At 42.3% G+C, this 27,582-nt stretch overlaps 1 protein-coding gene across 2 annotated transcripts; it reads left to right on the top strand.

Moving 5' to 3' along the window:
* The first annotated feature begins 17 nt into the window (after nucleotides 1-17).
* KIF24 (kinesin family member 24) lies at nucleotides 18-27,582 on the top strand. 2 transcript variants are annotated; one of them, XM_027889391.1, is made up of 14 exons: nucleotides 140-250; nucleotides 5,412-5,481; nucleotides 5,770-6,400; nucleotides 9,607-9,796; nucleotides 11,626-11,723; nucleotides 12,970-13,185; nucleotides 14,348-14,435; nucleotides 16,346-16,467; nucleotides 18,050-18,155; nucleotides 19,964-20,035; nucleotides 20,702-20,811; nucleotides 21,637-24,072; nucleotides 24,983-25,076; nucleotides 27,260-27,582. In XM_027889391.1, exons 3-14 carry the CDS (start codon nucleotides 5,784-5,786, stop codon nucleotides 27,398-27,400), a joined length of 4,290 nt encoding a protein of 1,429 aa, XP_027745192.1. In that variant the 5' UTR covers nucleotides 140-250; nucleotides 5,412-5,481; nucleotides 5,770-5,783; the 3' UTR covers nucleotides 27,401-27,582. The 2 variants fall into 2 exon arrangements, with proteins under 2 accessions (XP_027745190.1, XP_027745192.1); XM_027889389.1 differs by lacking the exon at nucleotides 5,412-5,481 and having other exon boundaries at nucleotides 18-250.

The raw sequence follows: 27,582 nt of genomic DNA, 5'->3' as shown, positions 1-27,582 counted from the left end.
AGCGTTGTTGCCATGGAGACACGGCCCAATGGCCGCCGCCGAGCGGCGCCGCGGCCCCTGAGGGAGCGAGGGGGGGTCCCTGCCCTGAGGGCACCGGGGCGGCCGCGACCGGGGAGGGCCCTCGCACCACCGCCCTGCCCGGCCCCGGCGCGCTTCAGAGGGGGGAAACCGCGGTGGGACAGCGCGGGGAAGGATGAGAGGAGATATCCCCCCTCGGTCATCCACGCGGTGCAGTTCTGGACGCGCGGAGGTTTGTTTCGATACATTGCTATAACTGTAAAACAAAAATTTTAAAAATAGTATTTTCTTTATTTTGTATTTTTTATATTTTACATTTTCTATATTTTATACGTAACGTATAAAATATTTAAACATACTTTAAAAATGCATATTTAAATATTTCATCTATATTATATATAATAGTGTATAATTTGTATTATATAAGTATATATACTTGCATATAAATATGTTTATATACATATATAAAATGTTTAAGTATATATTTAGTATAACTATTTAAATTTTCATTTAAAATGCATATGTATATGCAACATATAAAATATTAGAACACTTAAAAATATAAGTTATATGTCATATCTGTATTTCGCATATTTCTAATATTCTATTTCTAAAAAAAAAAAATGAATTTATTAAATAAAACCTCGGGAGCCATTTGGTAAATCCCACTGGCAGGAGCAGCTTGGGCGAGGTTTTCAAATAATCAGTTTCCCGATATAATTCAGGGGTCATTTTCTCGGCGCGTGGATGGATATTGGATGCTTCCACTGTCCAATATTCCAGTATTGGACACTTCCCCTCTCTGTGCAGCTGTTCTTGGCAGCTGTTGGGATCAGCTGCGAGGCAGAGCCTCTTCTACTGAGGTCACCAGGCTATACTTAGTGTGGAGGGGGGATTAAAATACCCCAAAGTACTCTCTTAGGAAACAAAAAACCCCTCAATATTTAGTTGTTTTTAAGCCTGCTTAAAGAGGCAAGGACGATAATTGTAGTTTTAGTGACCTGCTCTGGGTCAGGTATGTCAGTGGCAAAGGAAAGGGGAGCGTTGCTGGACCGGAGTCATGGTCCAGCTGTAAAATAGTTGTCGTTTAGCATTAAAAGCTTTCCTTCCTGTCCAGTTACTTTTGCTACACTGAGGCTGTAAGTCGCTGTCTATCTATTCAAAGGGCTGCCCCAACACTTGTTCCAAGGAGGGGCAGGATGTTTAATGCCATGTTGTTTACGTGCACAGAGTGGAGTAATCCTATGATCTTCCAAGGGGATCTGCTGCCACGTCAAACACGGCCTCACAGCTCCCTGCCTGCTGCATTGAAGTAAAATTATGGACTCCTTTTACAATTCAGATTATCTCTTGTCTTTATGAAAGTGCAACACAGACCCTGACCCCATTCTTTGCAGGAATGCCCCAATTCCCAAGCAATGGGGTCAAAATGATTTAGAGGTGAAGCGTTTTGTGTGGTGCTCTGGAAAAGCAAATTAGCCATTCACTTCTGGAGGGCTAAATCAGATTTGCCTTCGGATCACAGTTAAAGAAAGAGCTTAATGCTCAGATGAATAACGGTGGATGAGTGTTGACGCGGGTTAATGTGATTCCCTTTTCCCTGTTGTGTGATTGCCAGATCGGCTCCGTTCTGGACTCTGCTCCCGTGTTTGAAAGACCAGCAAACACTTTGGCATGGACAGAGCCTGTGCTGGAGTCTTCTTTGAGGGGGAGGCGAGTACAGCACCCTGCTGAGGTTGTGATCAGGAGTGGAAACACCCACCTGCTGCACACATTTACAAACTTAGCAAGTTTTTAACTTTTATTTGTATAAGTACTTGTAAAGCAAAACGGTCTGCGTGGAAAACAAGGTGGTGTTTAGGTTTTGGGCACTGATTGACAATTTCTGCATTTATCAAATCCCCTTGAAAATCTTGCCTAATAAACCTGTTTAATGATCAGGCCAGAGCTTATGATTCAGAATGATTGCCACAGGTTATTTGCAGGATTGAATGTATGACAGCATTAGCTTGCATTTCTAGGAGTGTCTCATAAGATTTCCTCACTTTTCCAAGGCCTAATTTCCCTAGTTTAAAGTACAGATGTAGTGATAGGCCATTTCTCAGTGGTGGCACTCAGGACTGTCAGTGGCAATAATCTAATGTTCTCAGGTCAGTGTGAGTGAATTACAGTGGCATAACAGGGCACGTGAGTCTTATTCAGGTGAACACTGCACTGAGATCATATCAGAAGTTAATAGGGATCAAAATATAGTGGCCCAAGGGTGATTTATTCTTAAAATAGCCCACATGCACATTTTATTTGATTTATTTTGCACACACTGATTGACACTCTCTGAGTATCTTTGAAGAGCCAGCCTTTTCTCCACTTTGAAAAGTGCATTGAGAAGGAGAAGATTACCTCTGTGAAAGAGCTTATTAATAATTAAAAGCCCTTTAAAATAGAGAACCAGCTCATAGAGCGTAATTTTGTGTTAATTTCCTGCAGAACAGGAAAATGTAACCACTCCTCTCTGCTATTTACACCTGACTTTTTTTTTTTCCCAGAGCCTTATGACATTTGAAAACCTCTAAGGCTGTAACAGAGGATGAGCTCTCTGATGACAAGATGTGATCAAATTCTGTGCTTAGAGCTGGTCCCTTTATACATAATTTTAGTACCTTTTTACAGCAAGTACTCATCCATTACCAGCATCTGGCAGCCTTTTAAGATCTTTGCAAAACTTCTTGGCCTAAGAAGTAATTTGCAGAGCACTTGGGCTTGCCACATAAAGGTGGCAGCCTGGGTGTGCACAGAGAATTGTACTTCCAAACTGACTCACCTCTTTGTCAAGATATGTTATACCCAACTATTTTAAGAAGTCCTAGACTTTTATCTCAACCCTGTTTTCATTGAAGCCACCCTCGTGGGGAACAAGACCTAGGTTTGGATATGAAACTACCACACTGGAAAATGTTATATTTTTCTGCCCCAGGACACATTGTTTTCCCAAGGGGCCAAACAAAATTGGATCCTGACAATAACTGAGGGAATGCTGACTGTTATTTATTCTATAAGAGCCAAAGGCCTTCTCTTTTTTCTTGCCAGAAGATGGCATTAACAATTTAGAGTTCTTGTAAACCTCCTCTTGGTTTTTGCAGAGTCGATTTATTTTGAAGGACTGTGTATCTGTTAGAAAAAGCATCTTCAGACACAAAGTGTTGGATGAATTAAACTATTCTTTAATGAGGAGAAATGAGCCTTTTTTTTTTTTTTTTTGAGCATTATTGATTGAAAGGCCAGAAGGATTTCACTGACAGCTGCAGTGAATTCTCTCATGTGTGAAGCAGACCAAATCTTTTAGAAATTGTCTCAAATTTTGAAGCAATCAGAAATGCTGGAACCTTTCATAACGACTGATTAATTTTTTTCCCCCTCGCTAATTAATTTTTTACTCCATAATTAGTGAATGTTCGGTGTTCCCAGGTTGTGAAATTCCTTATCGCGGATGGGAAGTCATTGGAGTTATCCCCTGAAACCACTCAGATCCAGTAAGACTTATTATATCTAGGAAGGCAGATCTCAGCTCTCATTAAGAGACCAGCTCTCATTAAGGAGCCGTTTAGTTGCTTTCACATGGCACAGACCTTAGCCAATTAGCCATGCAGAGCTGCTTACATGGCTCAGTACAAACCTTCTCCTGAGTTCTGCAGTTCCTACATTGCTTGGACTTTCCTCATTTTGAGACTTCTTGCCACTTGTTACTCTGTATAATGAAAACCTGTTACTTCTAGCTATTTGAACATGTTTAATTTTTAATTAGAACCCTGACCTTCAAATTCATAGTTCTCCCCCCTTGTCTGCTGCTCCTTCTTTAGGAAGTGTCTTCATTTTTTCCCTTATTTTCCTTTCTCCTCTGTGCTGTGTTCAATTATAATCAAACTGAGGTTAACACTGAATTAGTTCTTGCGCTGGGCTTTGGCCACTCTGTGTTTAACATAATGATATATAAAAGTATAGGTGTAAATTAGGACACAGAGAGTAGAGAAAATAAATTTGTCAGATTATTTTTATTGGATTCTCAGTACTTTTGAGATTGGTGTCTTGGCTTTGAGTTCTCGCTCTCCTTTCATCAAGCGGGACTTTCCCATGGCAGTGCATAGAGAGAGTCGTGCAGGACCTGTACTGGTTTTACATTTTAAGCTATCTTATGTAAGAAAGGGAGTTTTTCCAAGACATAACTCTTCTTTAAATGAAGTCTCAGGTTCCCGTGGAATTTAATCTGTTAGAGAAGTTGGCAGGCTGTGAATGTGTGAGTGCTTGTGAAACCCTTGCACGTCCTCATGTTTAGCCTCCCTGGTTTCTGGGTTTGCTATCGTCTGTCAGTTTTGATTTTCCCCTCCCAGAATCTCACAACCTCAGCAGTGACTCTGACTTTACCTCAAGATTCAGAATCACATTACACACACATCAAATAAATTCAATTGCATACCAATGCTCTTGTCTTGAAGTTTGTCTCTGCTCAATCTCAGAATTTTATCTACAGCATAAATTCTAAATCATTTTAGATGACCTCCGCTGCACCTTTTGACCTTTGTAATGTCTTATACAATCAGCACTTTATATTGATCTTTTTTATTTTGTTGTTATTATTACTTCCACATAATGTATTAGTTAATGATATGAACTCCAATTTGGAGGTGATGTTTGGTGACCTTATTTTCTTAAATAATCTATTGTAGAGAGGCTTGAAAATCCTCACAAAGAATCTACCCTGAATTACGGGGAGGAAAGCTTAGGTCTTAAATAACTTGATTTTGTTGTATCTTCTTGTAATTTCCAAAAATTAATAAGATCTGTAGTTGCTGAAGTCCTAGACTGTACAGAGATATAAGAAGAGAGTGGGCAACAGATACTTGAAGTGCTATCATTTTTCCTTTTTGTGGAACAAGTAAAAATATCTGCAGATATTAATCCAGCTGGATACAGACAGCTGCACAATGCACTGCCAGTGAGATATGAGTGAAGAAGTTGAGGGTTTTTTGGCATACCTTTCAGTGATGCATGTTGCTTTTTTGGGTTTCCCAAGAACACAAGTGTGACGTTCCAGGGGCATATATAGATTTAGAGAAATCCTGTGTTTCAGATTTCAGAGAATGTTTGGGTTATTCTGCCAAGGAGACTCAGAAATACTCTCAAGATTCATGACATAAGAGAGAAACTTATATAACAAGACTACAGCTTTGCTATAGTTCATCTAGAAGATAAATGGTCTTAATTAGGCAGCCTGAGGTGAGGAACAAATGCAATTTTTTTCTCCTTTGGTTAGTTAACCAGGGGTAGCTGAACCACATTAGACCACGTGCCTTGATATTAAATTGAGTGTCTAAAATTAGGCATTTTACATTCTGCAGCTTGAGGACAGGGTTTCAGTAGCCGTGGCATTCACCAAGTAGACATCAGGCGTGTAGAAACTCTGCAGCAGTGAGTAACATTGCCTTGTGCATTTCTTACTCGTTGTGTATTGTATATAATTTTGAAAAATAGTTTGATAGATAAAATACAGTCATTTCATGTTTTAGTTTATCATTATCGCAATGTTCTGTAATGTTTATCAGTCTGATGTATTATAAACTTGGAGTTAAACAGGCTTCTAGCCTGACTGGCTGGGAGGAAATGGCATCGTGGAAATGTACAGTCTCTTCATTAGTAACTTTGTCAGATGTGATGTTTCATATGATTGTAATATTTATTTTGTGTGATTTCTTTTAGACTTTATCTTGAAGATGGCATCATGCCTTTATGAATGCCTTTGTGAGGCAGACCTCGAAAAATACTATCCGCATTTTGCTGCCTTTGGTCTTCAGAATATTGACGAGCTTGCCAAAGTTTCCATGGAAGATTACACCAAACTGGGGGTCCATGACATGAACGACCGCAAGCGGCTCTTTCAGCTCATTAGGATAATCAAAATTATGCGAGGGGAAGGTGTTGCAGACTCGAGCAAGCAGGATTTTCAACCACGTGGCCTTTTCATTCAGCCTCAGGTGGCCAGGTCAGGTCCCCGTAGGCAGCTGCGTTTTGAGTCCTTCTACGAAGAGAATGATGGAACAGTTAAAGACTCTGAACCTGAGTTGTATCATTCATCTGATTTCAGTGCCAATGAAGAGAAGGACAGTGCAGGGGAAATGCTGGGACACATTCAACCACCACTGGACTCAGAGCCAATCAGATTAACTAGAAGGGACCTGAATACCCCTGGAATATGCACAAAAAAGGACCTGAGCTGTCCAACAGTTTCTGATGATATTGCCCCTCTCCTGGGGGATTCTGAAGCTCCTATTGTGCAAAGAGTAACTCATATTTCAGGGTATAATTACGGACTACCTCATTCCTGTATCAGGTAACGATCATTCAGCTTTATTTTGCTAATATTTCAGGTTAGTCATAATTAATTCTTTCTTGATTGTGGAGGAGGATCTGTCTTTGTCACATCCAAATAAGCAATCCCAGCATTACAGAGCTGTGCAGAATCTTGTAGACAAGAAAGGGATTAATAATAAGCACTTGCAACTCTCAGAGTCTGGTAGAAGGAATCATCTGAATTTGACCAGCTGCTACTCACCAAGTTGTCTAAGAATAGTCATTGTCTTTCAGGGTATAAGGCTTTGTTTCCTTGGTGTTTTGGCCAATCTTTGTCCTTCCATGGGACCATCTTTTAAAACATTATTTTTCCAAAAGATGGCATTGTCTGTTGACAGGTTTGTCAAGCTTTTCCCAGTAGAAAAGATACATGCTGTGATGGCTATATTTGTTTCTAAAGAAATTTCTCAACTGAAATTTTAAAAGGAATCAGGATGAGAATTCTGGGGTGGGTTCATGGTGGTAAGAGAGATGCCTTGCAGCTGCTCCCCAGGACCATGGTCTGTAACTTCCATACTTCTCCTGGTGTTTGGTAACAGAAGGGCTATGCTTATCAGGAAATCTACCCTGGCAACGTTTTTAAAGCATGAAATATTTTTTTCCTAATGCAGCAGTAGAGCTCCTCTGCACACAAAATACCAGTATCTTGGTCGTTGCAGTGCAGTCATGACAGTTTTGTTTTAAAATGCAGTGAGGAGAGGCAACTGTATGAGGTTGGAGGTGGTCTATGTTGGCTGTGGGAAAAGATTTGGTATATGGGAGGATCCGGAGAGTTGAGGTATCGATTACAAATCCCATTGAGAAAACACGTAGCCTGGAGGAATAGTTTCTGCTGCCACAGTGGAAAAATGCTAAGGTGACACAGTAATTAGAGCACTTAAATTGTGAAATGCAAGACATTTTATAACATGACAGTTTATAGCTCGCCTTTGCTGGAAAAAAAATCATTCCCACCTGCCAGAGAAGTGCACTGACCTCTTGTATATATTGACATCGTGGTGCATTCTCTGTCTCTTCTGGAAGTTGAGCCAAGTGCAAATAAAAGGAGAGGATTTATAGTGTTGTAACATAAAAAATGCTAAAATATAAAACCTAATGTCTCAGCTAGAGGAGGAGTTTAAGATTTTTAATCCTGCAATAGAGTCTTCATTGTTGTCATTCCTTGTTCTTCTGTTTTTTTCCTAAGCGCATTTTTCTGTGCCTAGCATTATGGTTCATCCTGCTATGCCTCCTCCTGGTATGCCTCAGTTTTCTTTTCTCCTGTTTGTAGAGTTGTGCATTTCAGGCTTGGGCCAGTCTGCTGACGCTTGGGTTTGTAATTCCTGTTTTTCAAGTGCCCAGCTGCTTCACTGAATCCATCCGCTCCCATGTCACCTTGTGATCTGGCCACTGTGAAGGCTAATCTAGTCTCATCCATGAGAAATATTGGAAAACACTGACATGATTTCAGATGGCAGAGAGATAAAGAGTTTTTTTAATGTTTAAATTTATATTCCACTTGCCCACACAGCAAATGGCTTGATTTTGACAGGGCATAGTGATACTTCTGACCTGTTATCTAGTCAGGTTTCTAATGATCTGTGTCAAGACTTCTGTTGTTTTTTTATCTAGTAATAAAAATTATATTGTATTATTAAATGCAATTTATATTTTAAAAAGGTTATTAGGAAATACAGACCTCGGGTTTGGCATATATAGTTAACATGTGTTCTGTTCCCATACAAAATATACTTAGCTAAATATGCTTTTGGACCAGAGAGAATTTATGCTTTTTTGCTCATTGCCATAGCCTCCAAGTCTTCAGTTTCTCTTTTGCCCAAATTTTGCCATCAACACTGCCTCCTTCAAGCTCTTAGAACACAACAGGTTCTCTCTGCAGGTCACTGAATCCAGCCTCTGACTCAAGAATTGAACTTCAGAGCCTCTGGTCATTTGCTGGACAACATTTGGTGCCAAGTGATAAGCTCACAGCCACTAATGAAGCCTCTTATTTCAAGTATCACTGCCTTTCATTTCCAGGGGAGGAATTTTCCACTTAAAAGCAGGGCCCAACCCTGGTCTGCATGGAAGAGCTGCACTAAAATTAAATGGAATCCAGTTACAAGTACGGATTGTAACTGGTGTGTGGTCTTCAAAGACCATGTCTTGAGATTTGTATCTGTCTTGTGCTTCTGGGGAATGGAGCAGCCCAACAGCAATGATACCAGAAGCTGGTAGTTGGGATGAGATGTTGAGTAACTTCTGGGTTTGATTTCAATTTATTAGACAACTAGTATGTGTTAGTTTTCAGTTGCTACAGTAAGAGATTTTGGCATTCGGACAGCATGGCAGAAACACAACTTTTGGACAAGTTGGGGCTTGATGAGTTGAAACACAAATCCAGGCTGAAAATCATTACTCATTTGGCTGAAGACAGCTTGAAAAAGGGAGAGGTGTAATGAATACATTATTGTTAAATTCAAGGCTGTTCTTTATGCTGCATTACAAAATGCTTTACACAGCAGGTTAATCAATGAAACTTGAAATGACCTCTTGTTTCTAAAGTAGACTTGCCAAAACATAAGAGCACAACTTTGTCAGTGGTCTGAAACCACAGAACTTTTTACGAAAAAAAGACCAAAGGGGAGACAAAGACATATTTCAAATTTTTTTGAGCTGAATAGAAACATTGTGATGTTGTCTTATTTCCCAGGTTGAGTCATTTACTTGTAACCTGTTTGTCAGTCTATAACAGGAAGAATGAAAGTCCAGCATAGGAAGAAAAGCACCTGAATATTATACCTTCTCCTTTTCAAGATCTATTCATACTTTTATCTGTACATTATTAAGTGACTAAGCTTGAGTGCAAATAATTTCAGCAAGATGAAGTTTCATTAAGTTAACTTACATATTATGCCATCTTCCATCACATACTTGTGTGCAGCTGAAAAGATGCTAGTCCAGCAACAAAGTCAGGAATGTGGCTGTACAAACTCAACTGTTCTTTTAACAGGAGTGCACAAAAAGCATCAGCCTGATTAGGAAAAAAGACATCAGCAAAGTCACCTGCGAGAGTGAGGTGTGTTAAGGAGTTTTTTGATAAGCATTAAAGACAGAAACATTACCCGATAAAGCTAACAAATTCAGGCATATCCTGGATTCTGTTGTAACCTGATCTTAAGATGTAAACCTACACTGTTGTTGTAGATCCGGTACTTCTGAGAAAGAGACTCCGTGGACAGAGAGTGAGAAAATCAGAGTGTGTGTCCGAAAACGTCCTCTAAGCCTGAGGGAGGAGCGACGGGGGGAGGTGAATATCATCACAGTGAAAGACGGAGAAACCCTGCTGCTCCATGAGAAGAAGGAGGCAGTTGATCTTACACAATATATTTTACAGGTAATATGCTCGACTGGAATGTTGGGTTTATGGGCCGGTCACGTGTGTGGAAGGATAAAGCACCTTGTGCTTGGAGTTTCCATGAGGGAAAACAGAGAAGGGCTGTCAGCACTGAAATAGATGGTGGGCTTTTCTTCTGATTTATGCCAGCCTGTGGCAGAAAACCTGAGCCTGGAATTTTAAGCTCTAGAAGGGTCTCTTGCAGCTTTCTTTGTATGTAGCAAAACAACCCCTCTCCTACATGCCATTGCTGCAGGAGAACTGCCTGCTGCAGAGCCCACTGATGGCTTCCCAGGGTACTCCAGTGAGGAGTTCCTTTTCCACTGTTTCAGCACTGTAGGTCTTTTTCAGTAAATCACATACACCCTCATCCCCTCCATTCCATTGTTCTCAAATGCTCTTGAAAATTAAGTTCCCTTTTGGTCTTTGTTTCTTAATCCCGAATGCTTTGTGCCATCATAGTTCAAATTCTCCCTTTTGACTGGCAGCACCAGGAAGAGAACTGATTTCTAGAGAGCAGCAAGCCATTCTCACTCTACTGGGTGTTATTTTTACAGTCTGGGTCCTAGGAACAACTGTTTGGAGTAGCCAGTGAAAATCCAGTTTGCAGCTCTCTCGGTGTCCTGTTCACATGCCACATTTTGTGGTGCAACACATGCAGCAACTGCACCCCAGTCCCTCCATCTGAGGATCTATAGTTGGCATGTATGCAGTGCTTATCACTTTCGTGTCTCAGTGCTGAAATAACTGTTAACTAATTTTGTTATGCCAGTACAGATAAATGAATTCCTGCTATCAGTCAGTATAGTCCAAACAAAAGTTTGCCACGAGCTGTGGAAAGGCTGTCTCTGCTCTGTAGGAGCCAGGAGAAATTCTCTGCTTCTAAGTCTGTCTACTCGCTCTACATCCATCTCTGGTTCCTATAGAAAGGACAGCAAGGGGTACAGACTGAAGGGGAAGTAGTGGAGCATATTCCAGCACCCAAACTTCAGGCCCATCACAGAGCCACATGTGCCCTGTGAGCTGAGACACCCCGGTTTAGTCTGCCTGTGCACCACTGTGGTTGGATTGTGATCATTGAAATGATTCTCAGTCCTACAGATCTGCCACCTTAATTTACACTGCAGTGACTTTATTGGAGTGCAACATTACACACCAGTTCGTGACCACTTTTTTGAAAACCTGATGTTTGTGACCATCCCTACAAGCACCACTCTTAATCTCACAATGAAGGAGTTCGTAATGAACTCTGTTGCATCCTTTTCACAGACCCTGCTTCTTTGAGTCAGAGCTGGAGTGTGAAAAGTTTTGGGTTTTCTTGCCCCCTTTTGAGTTAATGCAATCCAGCTTTGCCTAAGAACAGCTTCTCTCTTCTCTGGCACAAAAAGTTTTTAGGAGCATAGGCAATTAATCACAACTTAGTCACAACTGAGAACTAATTTTGAGAAAGTCAGGAGTTGGCTCTTAAGTTCTTTTTACTGTTACTGTCTTACTGTACATCTGTAAGCTGATTCATTTAATGAATAGACTTTCTTTAATTTTTTTTTTTTTTTTTTGTTCTTGTGGGATGTTCTGCTTCAGAATGATTGGAAATCAAGGCATTTTTGCTTCCCCTACTTTTTTTTTTCCCCTCTACCCTCAGTCTCCTGATTGGTGTGTCCCTGCAATTTGTCATGCTGCATGTTAAATGTGCTAGGTCACTTTGTGCTTGTTCCAAAGCCATATGAAGTCACTGGAAAGACTTCTGTTATTTAACTTTACCTTTGATTGGGATTGGAGGGGAAGTGAAACGTGTTCATTTTCATGTAAAGATCATCTTTATTTTTCAGCATGTTTTTTATTTTGATGAAGTCTTTGGGGAGTCATGTACCAATCAGGATGTGTATATGAAGACAGCCTATCCTCTCATTCAGCATATTTTTAACGGGTAGGGCATCAGTGCTTACATTTGTTATTTTTTGCCTTGGTTTTGCCTTGTTTTTCCATTTTCATATGCTGCTTTAATTTTCCTTTATGCTTTTCATCTTTTGAAAAATTCATTCATTTCACTTCTGCTACATACCTTCCCCTTTCCAGAATGTCTTTGATTGCAGTTTTGACAAAATAAATCAGGAAAAACTTCCTTTGCGCTTGGCAGCAAATCTAACTTACAGAGGGAGGTAAAATTGGACCTCAGGTGCAACCAAGTGGCACGATGGCCAGTCTAGAATGAAAAAATGTGTCCCAGGATTTCTGAAGTCTAAGCTTCATTCTAACAATGGAGTGGTGCACACTCATCTGTAGAGGAAATATGTTACCTCTTTCCTGGGACTGCTGAGAGGTGTTTTTGCATGTATTTGTAGAGTTCACAGGGCAATAGAAATTATTAATAACCTTGTGATTTATTTTTATTTTATTGATTTATATTTGCTTAGAGATTTGATCATAATTACATACTTCCTGATTAGTGGGAAATTGATGGTGGTTTTATGGGAGTGATCTTATTTTCATGCAAAGTAATGAGCTTGAATATAATTACGTTTTTCAGTTGTAGAAGGAAAGGATTACATATCCGTGCTGAAAATTAACAAAATGGAGTATGCTGTTACTGAAAATCTCTAAGTGTCATCAGCAGAGGCAGCGTATCATGCTCCTGAGAAAAGGAAAGTGGAAAACAGGAAAATGAGGCTTGTATCTTGCTGTGTAATAGTCACCAAAGCCACAATTCACATTACAGCTAATCTAGTAATGCCACCAGATTAGATGACACTGTTTTTTTCCTCAGCTTTCCCCTAACTTTTCTGTCCCTCCTGCTGCATCCCTTTCGCTAGTGTTGGTCTAATCTGACACCGTGGTGAGCTAATGCTGCAATCTAAGCTGTCAAGAAATTGTTCACTGTGCTCACTGCAGACCCACATTTTTACCCACTGTCTGCCAAGGTACTTACCCAGGTCAAAAGTCGGGTTTTTAAGGGGGACAGAGAAAGGAAGAGAGCCAGCACCCTGTGACTCATGAGATCTTCATAGCATGTGCTTGGGAACAGTGGTTAAGTGGTGTGCAGTTTCCCAGAGAGGATGGCAAACCAAACCTCCTTGCTATGGGGCCACTATGGGTAGATACCAACACTGTAGAATCTTATTTAATAGGTATGAATGAGTCAGATGTGACACTAAACACGTCAGTTGTCTTCACAGAGGCAATGCCACCTGCTTTGCCTACGGGCAGACTGGTGCTGGCAAGACTTACACCATGATAGGAACTCACCGGAACCCGGGACTCTACGCCCTGGCTGCCAAGGACATCTTCAGACACCTGGAAGCCTCACCGTCAGGGAAAGACCTTTTTGTCTTCATCAGTTTTTATGAGATCTACTGTGGGCAGCTTTACGACCTGCTAAATGGAAGGAAGAGGTATTTTAAACAAAAGACATGGTTTACTATAAACCTGTGAGTTGGTTGGTTACTGTTTAGAAATCAGTTACTGTTTCGTGCAATTTCATTTAACATATTGGCATTTATAGTACGTGTTATGTATTTAATTAGGGCTGTTTCTGGGAGCTGCTTAGGGAGGAAGGCAGGATCTGGCACTATATACTGTGACATTAATAGGGACTCCTGGTTTTATTGTTTGGGGAGATATAAGTAAGAATAAGGACATTTTTTTGAGATACAAGCTCAGGGTGTTTTGCTTACACTGTAAAAATATAACAGCTGAACATCCATAGGCAGAGAAACACCTTTCTTGTGGCCAAAAATTCCTGTATTAGAATCTTAGAATGGTTTGGGTTGAAAATGGTTTTGGGTCACTCTTTTTGGAGTGACCTTGAAGGAGCATTACCTGGCAGCTGGGGTTCTGCAGCAGCCTCAGAGCAGTGTCCTTCAAGCTCACCTGAGGGCTCAGGGAGGAGGCTTTCTGCCTGGGGAAGCTAGCATCTGTTCACAAAGGAAGCACCTTTTTCTGTGCCTGTGTGCTCCCTTTCTCCAAAACAGTCTCTAAGGAGCAGGTAGTGTAATCTGCTGTGTAAAGAGTAGATTAACTAAGGAAGAAGGGGCGTCCTTACATTCTCTGCATGTCCACTGGCTAAATTACATGTCACTGAAGGAGAAGATTGAACTTCCTTTCTTGTGCATCATTCTGTATTATGCCTCTATACTGTAATGCTTCTGTGTGATTCATAGCACCAGATCATAGGAGCTGCTTTAAAATCCTGTGTAAAAGTCTTGAGAACATGAACAGAGCAAAACTTAGTCTGAACTTCCCAGAGGAACCTGAGATGAAGTTTAAAGAGAGACACGAACTCTAAAATGTAAACATGATAATTCCCTTCCTTGCTTTATTATGTTCCCGAACTAGCAGAAATGCATTGGTAACGTCCCTTTAGCAGTGAAATGCCAGTGGCATGTGTTATAAATGAAGTGCCTCTTCAGTTCTAAAAATAAATGAATGACAGCAAGGCCTTTCCCCAGTCAGTAGCCTTGATTGCTTTTTCTCAGTGTCACAGCATTGACACGTGTCTTCGTTGCTGCTGTCTGAGATTTCAGAAATCTCCTTTCTGCACTGTTTTGTTTTCAGACTTTATGCAAGAGAAGATAGCAAGCACGTGGTTCAGATAGTTGGACTGCAGGAGGTCCAGGTGGAGTCTGTAGATGAACTGCTGGAGGTAACTTCTATGTTTGTGATTCATTCTTTGTCTTCCACAGCCTGATTTGTGATATTTGCAGAGATTGTTATTTGGTGTGTAGCACAAGTGTATGTTCACGTTTAAGGCCCTGAAATTACCAGTCCCAGCAGAGCACCAAGGGACACCATTAGAAGTGCCTTTATTCATGAAGCTTCTTGGATCACTGTGAGTTGTGTTAGCCACATGCAAGCAGTTGAATCACAACTGTCAATTCTGCTGCCATTCCTTAGGAAACACCTTTGCCAAGAAAGAGACGGCTATCACTCTTCCAGAAATTAGTTGGCGTCCCAGCAAGGGACTTTGAAAGCTGGATACGTGTTTTCTCCCCATGTGATATTCTATGAACTTAGATTTTTGTATATAAAGGGTATGTGGGACAAAAAAATGTAGATTTGAAATTAGAACCAGTAATCAGAAAATACTTAAAATTGAGGTATTGATCTGAATTAGGATTAAAACACTGCTTAGGTAATGATGTGTGATAACAGCCAAGTAAAATTAAGATCTTTAAATGGTAGCTGACTTTCACCACAAGCAAGGCTTCAGCTTTCCTTCCCCTTCTGGCTGAGCCTGAAAAGAACACTGGCAAATTTTCTGCATTGCCTCCTGCAAGAATCAAGCTGGTTAAATCTGCTTTCTATTTAGCCTGACTTCGCATAGTTTAATTCCTTTCTTGGTAAGGAGGTGTAAATTACAAGTGCCTGGTATAGTAATTGACTCTGGTGTTGTCCACTTAAATTGCACTTAATTTTGTTCTTCATCTTCCCGTTAACTCCGAGCTTTGGCGCAAGCTGGTGATGCTTCTGCAAATTAGAGTGTAAATTTGCTATATGGTTGCTTTACAATTCCTGTGTATTATCACATTCCACACACAGAAGAGCTATTAAATTACTTCATCCTTACAGATATCTTGGCGGGGGTAGGGGGAATGATATCGTTCACAGGCCCTTTTGAACACAGAAATGTCACTGACTTGACTCAAAGCTTCTGAGTATTCTGCGACAGAGATATGGAAAGAGCCTTGAATACATCCCTAGTTGTTCACAATTCGCTGATGTTGGCTTGGATTCAGAAATTATCTGCACTTAGCACTAATATAAAGCTTGGAAACAGCAGCAGTTGGTTATGCTGCTCATTGAGAACTGGCCACTAAAATGCATGAATAATTCACATCTGTCAACTGAGAGCATATTGATTTTGCTAGGTAATATTTTATTTTGTTCTTACAACCAGAAGCAAAATTAATGATTGTTTTTTGAATGCCCTGCTGCAGTCAATGCCAGGCTTTCTGTGACAGTCCTTTAAAGTTTTCAAAAATAATTATCCAAAGTTGTATCGTGAAGGACTCTTTGTCCTTCTGCCTTGCTTCTCTTCCTTCTTATTTTATTGTTGTATTGATTATAATTGCTCTTTTAACTTTGTTCCCTACTTGGGCATAATTTCTTTTTGTTAGGGAAATTTAGAAAGGTTTTGGCACTTTGCATTTTTTGTGTAGCTTTCTGGGTAATCGTATCCATCTACTACAAGAGAAAGTGAAATTTTAAAAGAGCACAAATAGTCTTGTGAGTCTCTTAGGTTATGTGTACAATCTTACAAAAGTATGCCAGCAATGAAAGAAATAATTTAATTTTACAGTTTGGGTATTTTGCAATTCAAAGTGAGGGTGTGATGCAGCAACTTCTTATTTGCAGTGCACTCTCTGAAGTTTGTGGTGTCACTGCAAGCAAGTCCACATACAAAAGTCTGAAAGAAACTAACTTAATGTTGGTCTTGTACCAAATTTTGAGGCTGAAATGAGCCATTTGTCATCCTGGGAGGACAGGATCTCTTTCTGAGAGACCATATTGTTACTTACAATTTGCTTGGATTTTGTCCCTGTTATTTTGCAGGTGATTTTGAAGGGGGGGAAAGAACGTAGCACAGGAGCCACTGGAGTCAACTCAGATTCCTCTCGATCTCATGCCATCATCCAAATTCAAATTAAAGATGCGGCCAACAGGACGTTTGGAAGGTAAGACAAGAAGCACAAGTGCTCAGTGCCCATGCCAAGCCCAGGAACATCCAAGAGACAAGCAAAGAGGAGGTGTTAGTGGGCAGGTGTGAGTTAAATCAGAGGACAGGGTTCAAAGGGACTCTGGGAAGTTTCACAGTCCTTTCTCTGTTCCCAGGGAGAACACTTTAGGCACATCTGTGAGAGCTTTGACAAAATGGTTTGTACAGATTTCCAGTGAAGGAGTTTGGCAATCAAGTGCATTCCCTCATCTTCAGTGTTTAATCTGGCTGAAGGTCTGCAGTGGACAGGTCCACATGTGAGCTCACCACCTTTGAAGTCAGTAGAGAGAAACAGCCATTTCCAGGATCCAATTCATGCCATTCTGCAGAACCACCTAAATTAGGTCAGATGTATTTGCCCCTCAAAGCACTTCTGTCCTGTCATTGACTACAAAGGGAGTCTGGGATGACTAACCCTGGTGGAGGTGATTCCATTACAGATGTTTGCCTTTGGTCAGAAGTATCCTGCCTCGTACCTCAGCTGAGCCTCCCTGATAATTTGAGAGTGTGACTCTGATGCTATCTCCAGCAGACAGAAAGAGCATTTTGCTTCCTCTTCTGGCATCCACTTTATGTATTCGAAAAATAATTGTGCCTCTGCTCAGTCATCTTTTCTCCAGACTAAACAACCCCAAGAAATAGTTCTGAGAAAGATGGTCTAGGTATCTGTGTTATTGCTGAGTGTCACAATACTGACACGCCCTTCCAGCAACTACCACATACTCTTTCTTCCCAGGATCAAATTTTGAACACAAGGCAAAATGGAAGAGACACAAACAGTGGAGAGAGGAAAAAGACAGAACAGGCAGACTTGGGAAATAAAAGTATAGGGGGTTATGCAGGTGTGGCATCTGGGCTGTATTTTTTGTGTGTCTCTGAAAGAGAGACGGAGCTGGAGAGAGGAAAGTGTGCCAAGATATGCCTATAAAAGAAATCAGAGCTGTTGGAGAAAAACAAGAAGGGCAAAGACAAAGATACAGTGCAGCAGTCATTGCAGCAGCTGGCACCCAGAGCTAGAGAATGTGAAACAGAGTAATGGAGTTCTGTAGAAGGAAGGGACAAGGATCACTGAAAGCTCAGTGTATTTACTGCACTGGAAATTTCTGTTCTTATTGTTCTGAATTCCCATTTGACATGGGAATGACAGTTGTCTGTTTTACCTGGAAGGAGAAATCAAGAAACTTACGATTTCTTTTAACTGTGTTCTTAGGAAACTACAATCACAGTGATTATCTGGAGAGATGAGTGTGTTGCACTTTAAACAGCTTGTCCATTAAACTGTGGAGCACTGTCATCACACGTAATTACACTTTCTATTACGATTGTGTTAGTGTTAAGATGCTCTGACACTGTTCCTGCTGCTATGCTTATTTTGGTGCCTCAGATATTTCCAGTGGATGCTTTTCATTGTTCAAAAGTAGTCATTTCTAATCATTCCCATGATGCCATGTGTTGCAGCCCTCTGGTTTAATAAGGAAAAAGGAAAAAGAGGGGGGAAAAGGCTCTAAGATAAATGCAACTTTGTTGGTTTTTTTTTCTAGGATATCATTCATTGACTTGGCTGGCAGTGAAAGGGCAGCTGATGCCAGAGACTCAGATCGACAAACAAAAATGGAAGGAGCAGAAATAAACCAAAGTCTTTTAGCAGTAAGCTACGGTCATAGCTGGGAGAGGCTTTATATTTAATTACTAGCATGTGTTTTAGGATAAAAATGACCCACAGAATACTATATGAATGTATTCCACGGAGGGGGAAGAACAACCAAGGTATAAAGTGTGTCCGTTTTAATTTGTCACGTGACCAAAAGACAGTTTAAGAAGGAAGAGATTTTGTGATGAAATTCAAGTATTTTTTATCCATTCTTGCAGCCAGCCAGGTAAACACAGCATGGAGAATGCTAGGTATAGTAGAATAAGGGCCCCGTATCTTAGAAAGTTTTGTCCCTTCTACATCCAAAGAATACTGGCTTGGAATTGCCATATTTGTTTCAGAAAAGCACATCTGTTCCTGCCAGTTATTTTCACCACTTGAACTCAGGCTTCTCTTTCAAATGAGGAATAAAGGACTTAAATACTCAAGAGCATAGAAACTAGCAATTCATGCGTGGGGAGGAAGGAACAGGAAGAAATGCAGTCTTAGTGCAAACTGTTCTTTTATAAGTGCCCACAGTTAGGTAAAGAGGGACAAAGGAGCAGAAAAATGCCATCTAAGATACAGCAGAGGTGCCTCTAAGGGTAAATTGTGCAGAAGGCTTTGCACCTCCTTTAATGCCGAGGAACAAAGTTCACTGATGACTGTGGGCTTCTCCTCACAACAGTGCAGAAGTCAGTGCACACAACTGCACCCCTTAGTGTGCTGTAAATAGGAGGTGCCTTGCTCTGTTTTGAGAATGTAAATGCTCTTTTTCACAGAAGCTTTTCCTGCAGTGGACTATTAGTATTTGTACTGGGAGGTAGCCTGTGAAGCGAATGTGTTTCTGCACTTCGTGCTTTCTGGAGTACTTGCTGGTGAATAACTGAGTGGCACAGGGAGTTGGGACCTGAATAGAAAGAAGTCTGATCCTAAAGGTCTTCTCCAGCCTAAAGAACTCTGTGATTCTTGAGAAATGAGGCCTAGTGTAAGCTCATGAAATGCTTTTAAAAGAAAGTTTGAAATCAGAGTGTGTACATTTTTGATATGGTGTGAAACTGAGAAAATATCCAGGCTGTCTACAAGTAATGACTGAATTAACTGTAAAAGGTAATATAAGAGGTATTAAAGGTCTACATGACCTGCAGCCTGTAAACCCACCCCTGCCCTCAGTGATAATAACATTCTTTTCAGGCATTTAAACATACAAGGTTTGAAGTTTGCTCCTGGTTTAAATATTCATGTTAATTTCAAGTAGAAGACTTTCAGACACTGCAACTAAGGGAAACAATTAAAAAAAAGAATTGTATGATCTCCTGCATGTTACAGGTGCAATTTTTAATAAAATGCTGTAAAAGTGAGAAGTGTCATTTTAAGTGGGAGTCTGTAGAATGTTGTAAGGCTGTCAATGATTCATGCTAGTATCACCATGACAGTACTGTAATCTGCTTATTTTTCCTTCAATATTTGCTCTAAAGGGCTTGTGTCATGGCTATACTTTCCATTTCTGCCAGTTTTAGAGAGCATCCAGGCTCGATGTGGAGTGTGATGCTGTTGTGCTTATTCCAGTGAAGGACACATCTTTGAGTTTGAACATGACGCCTTTTTACAAGGCTGATGATAAATCGCAGAATCACGGAACTGTCAGGGTTGGAAAGGACCTCTGCAGATCATCCAGGCCAAACCCCCTGCCAAGGCAGGGTCAGCTAGAGCAGGTGACACAGTAGGAGTCAAAGATGACATAGGGCACTGGTAGGTTAGGTCTGATGCAGTTCAGTTCATGACTGATCTGTTGTTCCCTTCCGATTGTTTTCTGTTCTGGCAGCTGAAGGAATGCATTCGGGCACTGGACCAGGAACACGCGCACACTCCTTTCCGGCAGAGCAAACTGACTCAGGTAAAACCAGCAGCAAGGCCAGAGAGGGGGTTTCCCTGAAAAGGGCAAAAATAAACAAACAAGCAAACAAAGAAATAAATCAGTAAGTGTCACAGTTCAGTAACTGCTATTGAACCCCTGAGGAAAAAGGGGAAAAGCATAACTTTTACAAACTTTAATTTTAAAAGTAATCGCAGAATTAAGGCCAACTGACAGTTTCTGCCACCCAGTGCTGGGGACTGGCATGGTTAAAATAACAAACAACCCAAAAGCTAAAACCAAGCAAAAACCAAGAAACTACCTTCCAGACTCATTCAGAGTTACCATCCATCTCCACCCAGTCTGCAACCAATCCTGCATCTTCTGTGCAGTAACAATACTGGGAGCTTGCATCAACATTCTCACTCCAGTTGTAACATCTGCTTTATTCCCCAAAACATATGGGCACCCTTGTGGCACCTGGTGCAAGCGCTTGTTCAGAGCCCTCATTAACACTTATATTCATTTTAAACTGTAAACAAATAATGGTAAGACAAATTGAGACAAATGGACTGCACTTAACAAAAAAACTAAAAAAAAAAGAGCCAGTAACTAATGTTAAATTTCTTTGGTACACGTTGCTAATTTACAGGACATAAAAGGGGCATGAGCTTCTAAGAATCCAATTTTTTTTCCTTCTAATCCTAGGTGCTAAAGGATTCTTTCATTGGCAATTCCAAGACGTGTATGATAGCCAATGTGTCACCTAGCCACTTAGCTACAGAGCATACCCTGAACACTCTACGGTATGCTGACAGGTAGGTGGTGAAAGTCAAGTCTTGCCAGGGTGAAAAACACAAAGGAAAAACTAATGTATGATGCTTGTGGTTACATTGTATTTTGGTTGTATTGAAAATATTGATTAAGCAAGAAGTGCAATTTGCACAATGCAAGTAAAAATCCTTACCTGTTCCAACCCTTATATTGGATCTTAAATTTTTCCATGTATTTTAAGTACTTTCGGATGATTGTTTTCAGTGATAAAGACATCACTGTGTGCCCCTCTAATCAGGATTATTGACTTCGGTAATCAAAAGTTTTGGTTTCATCTTTGAATTGTAATTCTACTTAGAATGCATGCAAGTCCTTCACCTTCCCTCCTACACAGGAGGAGGTAAATTACAGGCCGTGCAACGCTGGTGTTAGAAGGACAAGAGATACCTGAAGAGCAAGAGGGGCAAAGGGAACAGGTGAAAGTCAGGCTGATACCAGTTAATCAACTCTTCACAGTTGCACTGGGGATCAGTTGATCCAGGAGCAGGTGTGCTGTGTAGAGTACCAGCTCCTTCTGCTGCATCATGACATGTGGAAATGCCACTGCTTTGCACTGAAGCTGAGGTCATTTCAACTCCTTGAGCTGTCATGCATCGTTCTAGAAGTGCTTAAAAAGGCTGCTATAGACCTTTCCAGAAGTTCAGGCGTTTTGGCAGAGGGATTTTGATACCTGTGTAGATCCTGCTACAAAACAAACCATGGTGCTGAATTCAGGATTTAGTCTTATTATGTGAAAGCGTTAGTTTGTTCTAAAGGCGCTGTTATTTATCTGAAAGCATGACACCTTCTAAATCCATCCTGTTTTACAGGGTCAAAGAGCTGAAGAAAGGGATTAAATGTTCTACCCCTGTCACAAACAGGCGTCGCAGAGCTGGAAATGTGTCTCCAAAACGCGTCCAGAGCACTCCCTCTTTGCCACCTGGGGAAAAGAGCTCTCCAAAGAAAGTGAAGCTAGGCCTACAGCATCCCTCAAGTGCTATGAAAACAAAGGTGTATCCTGCAGCACTGCAGCCACCTGGTGTCCCTCTTACCTCTACCCCAAGGGCAGTCAGCAAAGGATATGCCTGCAAAGGAAATACCAGCATACCGTGCTTCCAGCTCATGAGCCCAATTAAGGGAGTCCTACGGATAGCACATCCTCTGAAGAAGAAAACTGATGATCTATCCCCCCCCTCTGAACAGAGCCCCTCTGTGAAGGATTTCATCACCACAAGTGCTGCCACAGATGAAACAAGAGAGAGTGGCCAGAGAGACAAGTCTGTGCAAGACAGATCACCTGTCCAGTGCCTGAAAGTCCAGACAGTGCAACCTGTTCAGAAACAGCTCGTTTCTAGAGATGATATTTCCTTTGGAGAAGGAAATCTGCCCTCTGACAGCAGACAGGAATGGGGAAATACTTTTGCTAAACAATGTGTTGAACCCTGGACATATCTGCCTCCATTTCAGAAGGAAAGGGAGGAGCACTTACGTCTTTATCACCAGCAGTTTCAGCAGCCACCTATTCTACAACAAAAATTGAACTGTCAACCCCTTGAGAGGTTTTTAATGCAGTACAAGCCCGAGGAGATTCAAGCAAAACAGGATCTGAGCCTTACTCCCACAGAAATGCAGAACAAAGAGGGGATGCAGCTGGAAGATCTGGATGACAGTGATTTCAGTGAAGATTCTTTCTCACCTGTCTGTAGTCAAAAGAGCGTGAAAAGGGGAAACACCAACAAATGCAGTCAGCATTCATTTTTCCTTCATGAAAGAGAACAAGGAACTGAAGAAGAGCAAAAAGGCCAAAAGCGGCAGGATTTATTTTTTAAATATCCAGTACCCATGCAAGAACATGAACTGGATGACAGCTGGGACTGTATCGAGGGCAGCCCAAAGGCAGAGGAATCCGTTAAGAATGCAGGCTGCAGCAGAACTCCAGCAGGCTGGAACTATGACTTAGCTATTGAGTCCCCTCCAAGCAATACTGCAGAAAAGCCTTACTGCCTGCAGGAAGATCCTGCTTGTAGCTGGAAACACGGCAAGGATTTCCTAGCTGATCACAAAGAGTACAAAACCAAACACAGATATCTTGTTTACTCCAATGAAGCCACCTTAACTCCGGAAAAGGATACTTCAAACCCATATTTATCTCTGTTGAATCCAGGAACTCCAGAGTGCAAAGAGATTGATCTCCAGCATGAGGAGAGGGAAGAACCCACTTTGGACAAACAGGCTGCCCTCGCAGGAGATGTACAGTGGAAATCTCATAAAAGTGGAGTTAACCACTGTGTCTCTTCCAGCTGCTCCTCAGAATTCACTTCTGAGCTAATGGCCCCTCTCCTGGTGTCCCCTCTTGGCTTTGAGGAAACAGCTGATGCAGAGAAAGTGTCTTGCCACCAGGAGAAGTCCCCCGGTGAGGAGCAGGCTGCAGGCAGTGGCACGCAGGGCTCCCCAGGCAGGTGTGAGGAGGAGGGCTGGCAGTGCACGAGGAGCAGAGCCCTGACGGACAGCATGCTGGAGCTGGGGGAGCAGAGCCGGCTGGAGGGAAGGGACCACACCCCGCTGCACTCCCCGTGGGCCTGGCACCACTGGCTCCCGCCCGCCTGCTGCCCTGCCAGGCCCTGCTGCTGCCGCCGCTGGAGCTCGGGCTCAGCGCAGCAGGGAGCAGGCTTGTGTGCTGGGCCTGACCCCGCAGAAGCACCCACAGATGGATCCTCAGGCGCCAGGGCAGAGGGAGAGGGTGGGCTGTCCCACAGTGGCTCTGCGTGCAGGGAACATGCAGGTGGCAGGCGGGGTGGTGCTGACGTTAAAGATGGTGCTGGTAGTTCAGGAAAATCCAGCTCGAGTCAAGGGCCCAGTGCTGAGCCCATGGTTGCAGAAACAAGTGCTGAAACACCTGAAAAGAACTGTTTTTCAGAGGCAACGTGCTTTCCCAGTGTGGGGCACACGGATCATGCAGCCCAGTCTCCCTCTCAGGAGAACAGCCTCCAGGTGCAGCCCAAGTCAGGAGTGAGGAATGAGGATCTCACCCATTCTGAAGACCCTGCCAGGCCACCATTGAGCAGTGAAGAAACAGCATTGCTAAAAGACCAGTTAATACAGAGTGGTTTTACACAAGAGACTTCTGCTGCAGATGCAGGATGTGCAACCAAAGATGATAAGCCAACAGCAAATGCCAAGAGCCCCTCAGGCATGTCCAGCAGCAGCTCTCCAAGTGCTACATCAGAGATGGGGAAGTGGCAGAAGGAAGCCCTAGAAAAGGCACAGTAAGTCTTGCTCATCCCTGCAGTTTGTAATGAAGCTTAGAAATGTGATACATTTGCCTTTATTTGTATGTCATACTCGTATGTGCTTTAAAAACGAAAGTGTAATCTTCTAATAAATAATTCTTTAATAAGATTAATCACAATTTATAGTCAGTATCTTTTAAATATGTGATTGCTTGTTACTTAGTGATATTTTAAAAATCTCACAGGAAGCCAGTAATTCTATTAGATCTTGTAAGATAATGCTAGAGGAGCTAATATTGTAATACAAACTGCAGTTCTCAGTAATTAATTGGCTTCCTATAAGCTATAAAGTACCTAACATATATCAAAACCTCCCATCAAGAGTCAGGTCATAGCTGTTCCATCCCTATGGAGAGAAAAGCAATGGGGCAGTCACTGAAGGTGTAGATATAAAGCTTCCAAGTACTCTGAGCTGCCACTGTTAGCTACCCAGGGCTGAACTGCATGCATGTGAGTGAAAATACATTATTTATCAATGAAACTTGCTCAGAGGAACCAGCAGCAGCACTACCTTCCTGCTCTGCCTCATGGCAGATAACTTCACCAAAATTACTTTCAGCCTCATGGTTGTAAGCCATTTCACCAATTAATTGGTCAGTTGTTTTGCTCCTTGATTTTGCTGTGGTAAAAAGCAGTCTGTGCCCCTGTGCTGACGGTGGTAATGAGGGCTGTGGTCAGTCCTCTGTAACAACCCTTAGTCATCCAGGTGACCCTGAACCCCAAACCAGTGCATCCCTCTGCTCTTTAAGGAGCACCGGAGCTTCCTGAGTGCTAGGGACACAGGACGGAAAGGATTCCTCTGGGGTATTCCCCCTTCCTGCAGGTTTATTGAGGCCAGCAGTAATTACAAGGCTGTGTAACCAGAGGTGTATTTTTTGTTAATCAGACAGGCTGTAATTCGTGCCCATGAGGAGCAGCTGGATGAAATGGCATGCTTGTGCTTCAAGGAGCAGTGCTTGATAAATCAAATGTCGGCAATGGTAAGTGCTTCATCCAGTGATTTTGGTGCCTGTTGAACCTGCACAGATTAGTCTGGGAGATTATTAACTTGACTTGGTGGTGTTATGTTCCTTGCCAGTTCCTCCTCGTGTTCTGTGATGCCTGTCTGTGTCCTGGGAGAGGCCTCTCGTTCTCAGTGCCTGGTTGTGTCTCTGCCAGTCTCCAGAGCCCTGGAGGCAGCAGGAAGCTGATGGGCCAGGCTGAACTCTTTGTCTCTCATCAGAGAGCCTGCCCTTATTTTGTGTCACGGGCACCAGACTGTATCAGACAGAGCTCTGGCCCTGGGATGTTTTTCTCCTTACAGTGAGTCGATATCACAGAACACAGCACACCCCTAAAGCATGGCACTGCTGGCATTTGGCTCTTCCTTCTGGGAGCCCCGTTGCCTCCCACACTGCAGATGTGCCAACAGCCCTGGCCCCACTCATTCCAGTGCTCTGGCCACTATGGCTTGTGCCCTCACAGGCTCTTGGCTTTTGTCACTCGGCTGTTTCTTGGCTTGTCCTCGTCTCAGGTGACACTGGTGTATGCTGGACCCAGAGACTGGCACCTGCATGGCCCCAGTGCAGTCACAGTTCTCCGTTCCTCCTGCATCCCAGCAGATACATGCAGTCACAGCCATGCAACAAGGCTATGAACAATTCCCAGTGAGAACTCCTGCTTTCCCAGTTCCCTCATCCTATCAGTAAAGCCAAGCTGCATTGCTGTATTGCATTACCAAACCATTTCAATTCCTGTCACAGTTCAGACTCAAAGTACAGGGACTCTTCCCTCAGGGATTTTGGACTGGTTCCACCATGTGGCTTATTCACTATGATTTCCAGCTGCATGTGCTGTGTTACACATAACATACAGAACTTCACAAAGCAGCACAGGAGCCATACATTTTGTTAGTTTTGTGGCAGACAATGGAGTGATACAAAGCAATCTTTTACCTTTTTTTTTTTTTTTTTTAAATCTTTTGAAATTGTTCTTCCTAAGTCTGTTGGTCACTGGACATGAGTTGTGCCCTCCCCCATTTATTTGCCCCTTGCAGCAAGCAGTTATTTTCTGGCTAGCAGAATTATGAGAAGCTTGCCAGGTCTCCCAGCAGTGTAGTGTTATTTCACAGCATGACATTTTTTTGGGTAGTGAAATCAGCTCGGGATTTCTGTATCAGCTTCTCTGCTTCCATTTTCAGATGGTTTCAACTTCTCCAGCCATGAAACTTTGGCTGCAGGAGAGACTCATGCCAAGACCAGCCACACACTGAACACAAAGCCATATTTAAAGTGCTTAAGAAAAATATTCCACAGCAGCTGGGCTGGTCTTCATTACTGTCCCAGTGTCCCTGTGAGACAGAGATACAGTGCAGGAAATAGCTGGAGTACTGCCAAATCAGCTTTTAAGTGATTGATTTCCATGCACAGCAGCTGAATTCCCCAGCCCTGGGGATGTTGACACCTCCCAGCTTCTCAGGCACTGTCAGCAGAGGCACCAAACTGCTCACAGCTGGAGAGCAGAGCAAATCCGAGTTCTCCCTTATTAATACAAGCCTTACTTAAAAATAACTGCCTCCATTTCAGTTTTAATCCCTTTCATACTGCTTTTAGTTGCTATGGAAGGTAGAATTCCCCTCAGCCAAGGCTGTGTACAGTGCTGGGATTGCTCATGTCAGACCTGGCAGACCTGCAGCCAGGCAGGAGTTGGACTGGGCCTGTGACCTGATGAGAAATAAACCCCTCACATCTCCTAAGACTGGGCTGTTACATGTGATCCATGATCCATGAGTACCAAGTCACCATTTGTTTTCAACATGAGAGGTGTCAGGAACGGCGTTCAGTAGATTGCAAAACTGGGTGACCAGTCCCTGTACCAAACCTTTGAAAAGCTGACCAGTGTAGGAGAGTAACAACACGTGTTTCATACATTTTTATTTTTAAACCACTGTATTTGCTGTAATTTCACCAACAGATAAAACTACCAGAGCCAGTGAACCTTGGTACTTAGAGACACTGACCTTTGTCTGTGGGGGCTGGGACTTAAATAAGGAAATGTGATGTAATCTACTAGACTGCAGAATGGAAAACAGGCTTCTATGCACTGCTGCCGTGCAAAAAATATGCTGATTTTCTCCAGCCTGCTGCTGCTGTTTCCTAAACTGTCCTTTTGCCTTCTTCACCAGGATTTTCAGAATTTCACGACCATGCTGGATGAAATCTTGGTACTGAAGTCAAAGTGTATCCAAACGATGCGAGCCCAGCTCCAGCTCTGTTTAGCCTCTCCTGGCACGGACATGTCACTGCAACCACCTCCACCAGTTTAGACCTTCTTTGCTTCCACAGGCACAGGAGCAGCTTCAGAAAACGCCAGCCAGCACTTTGCTGCACTTGGTGCTGCAGAGTGTGGGTGGTAGGGGATAGCTTTTGGTTTGATGTGTGTGATTAGTGTGTGTTTTATAAAAGGACGGAGAGAATTCTGAGTAAATGATAGGTGACTAATTGGCAA

Source organism: Empidonax traillii, unplaced genomic scaffold, assembly GCF_003031625.1.
Source record: "Empidonax traillii isolate 1590-97213 ecotype Southwest subspecies unplaced genomic scaffold, ASM303162v1 scaffold262:size680716, whole genome shotgun sequence".
In the NCBI taxonomy this organism is placed as follows: domain Eukaryota; kingdom Metazoa; phylum Chordata; class Aves; order Passeriformes; family Tyrannidae; genus Empidonax; species Empidonax traillii.
Note: the sequence above shows the minus strand (reverse complement) of the source record. Positions and strands in the feature narration are given on the sequence as shown.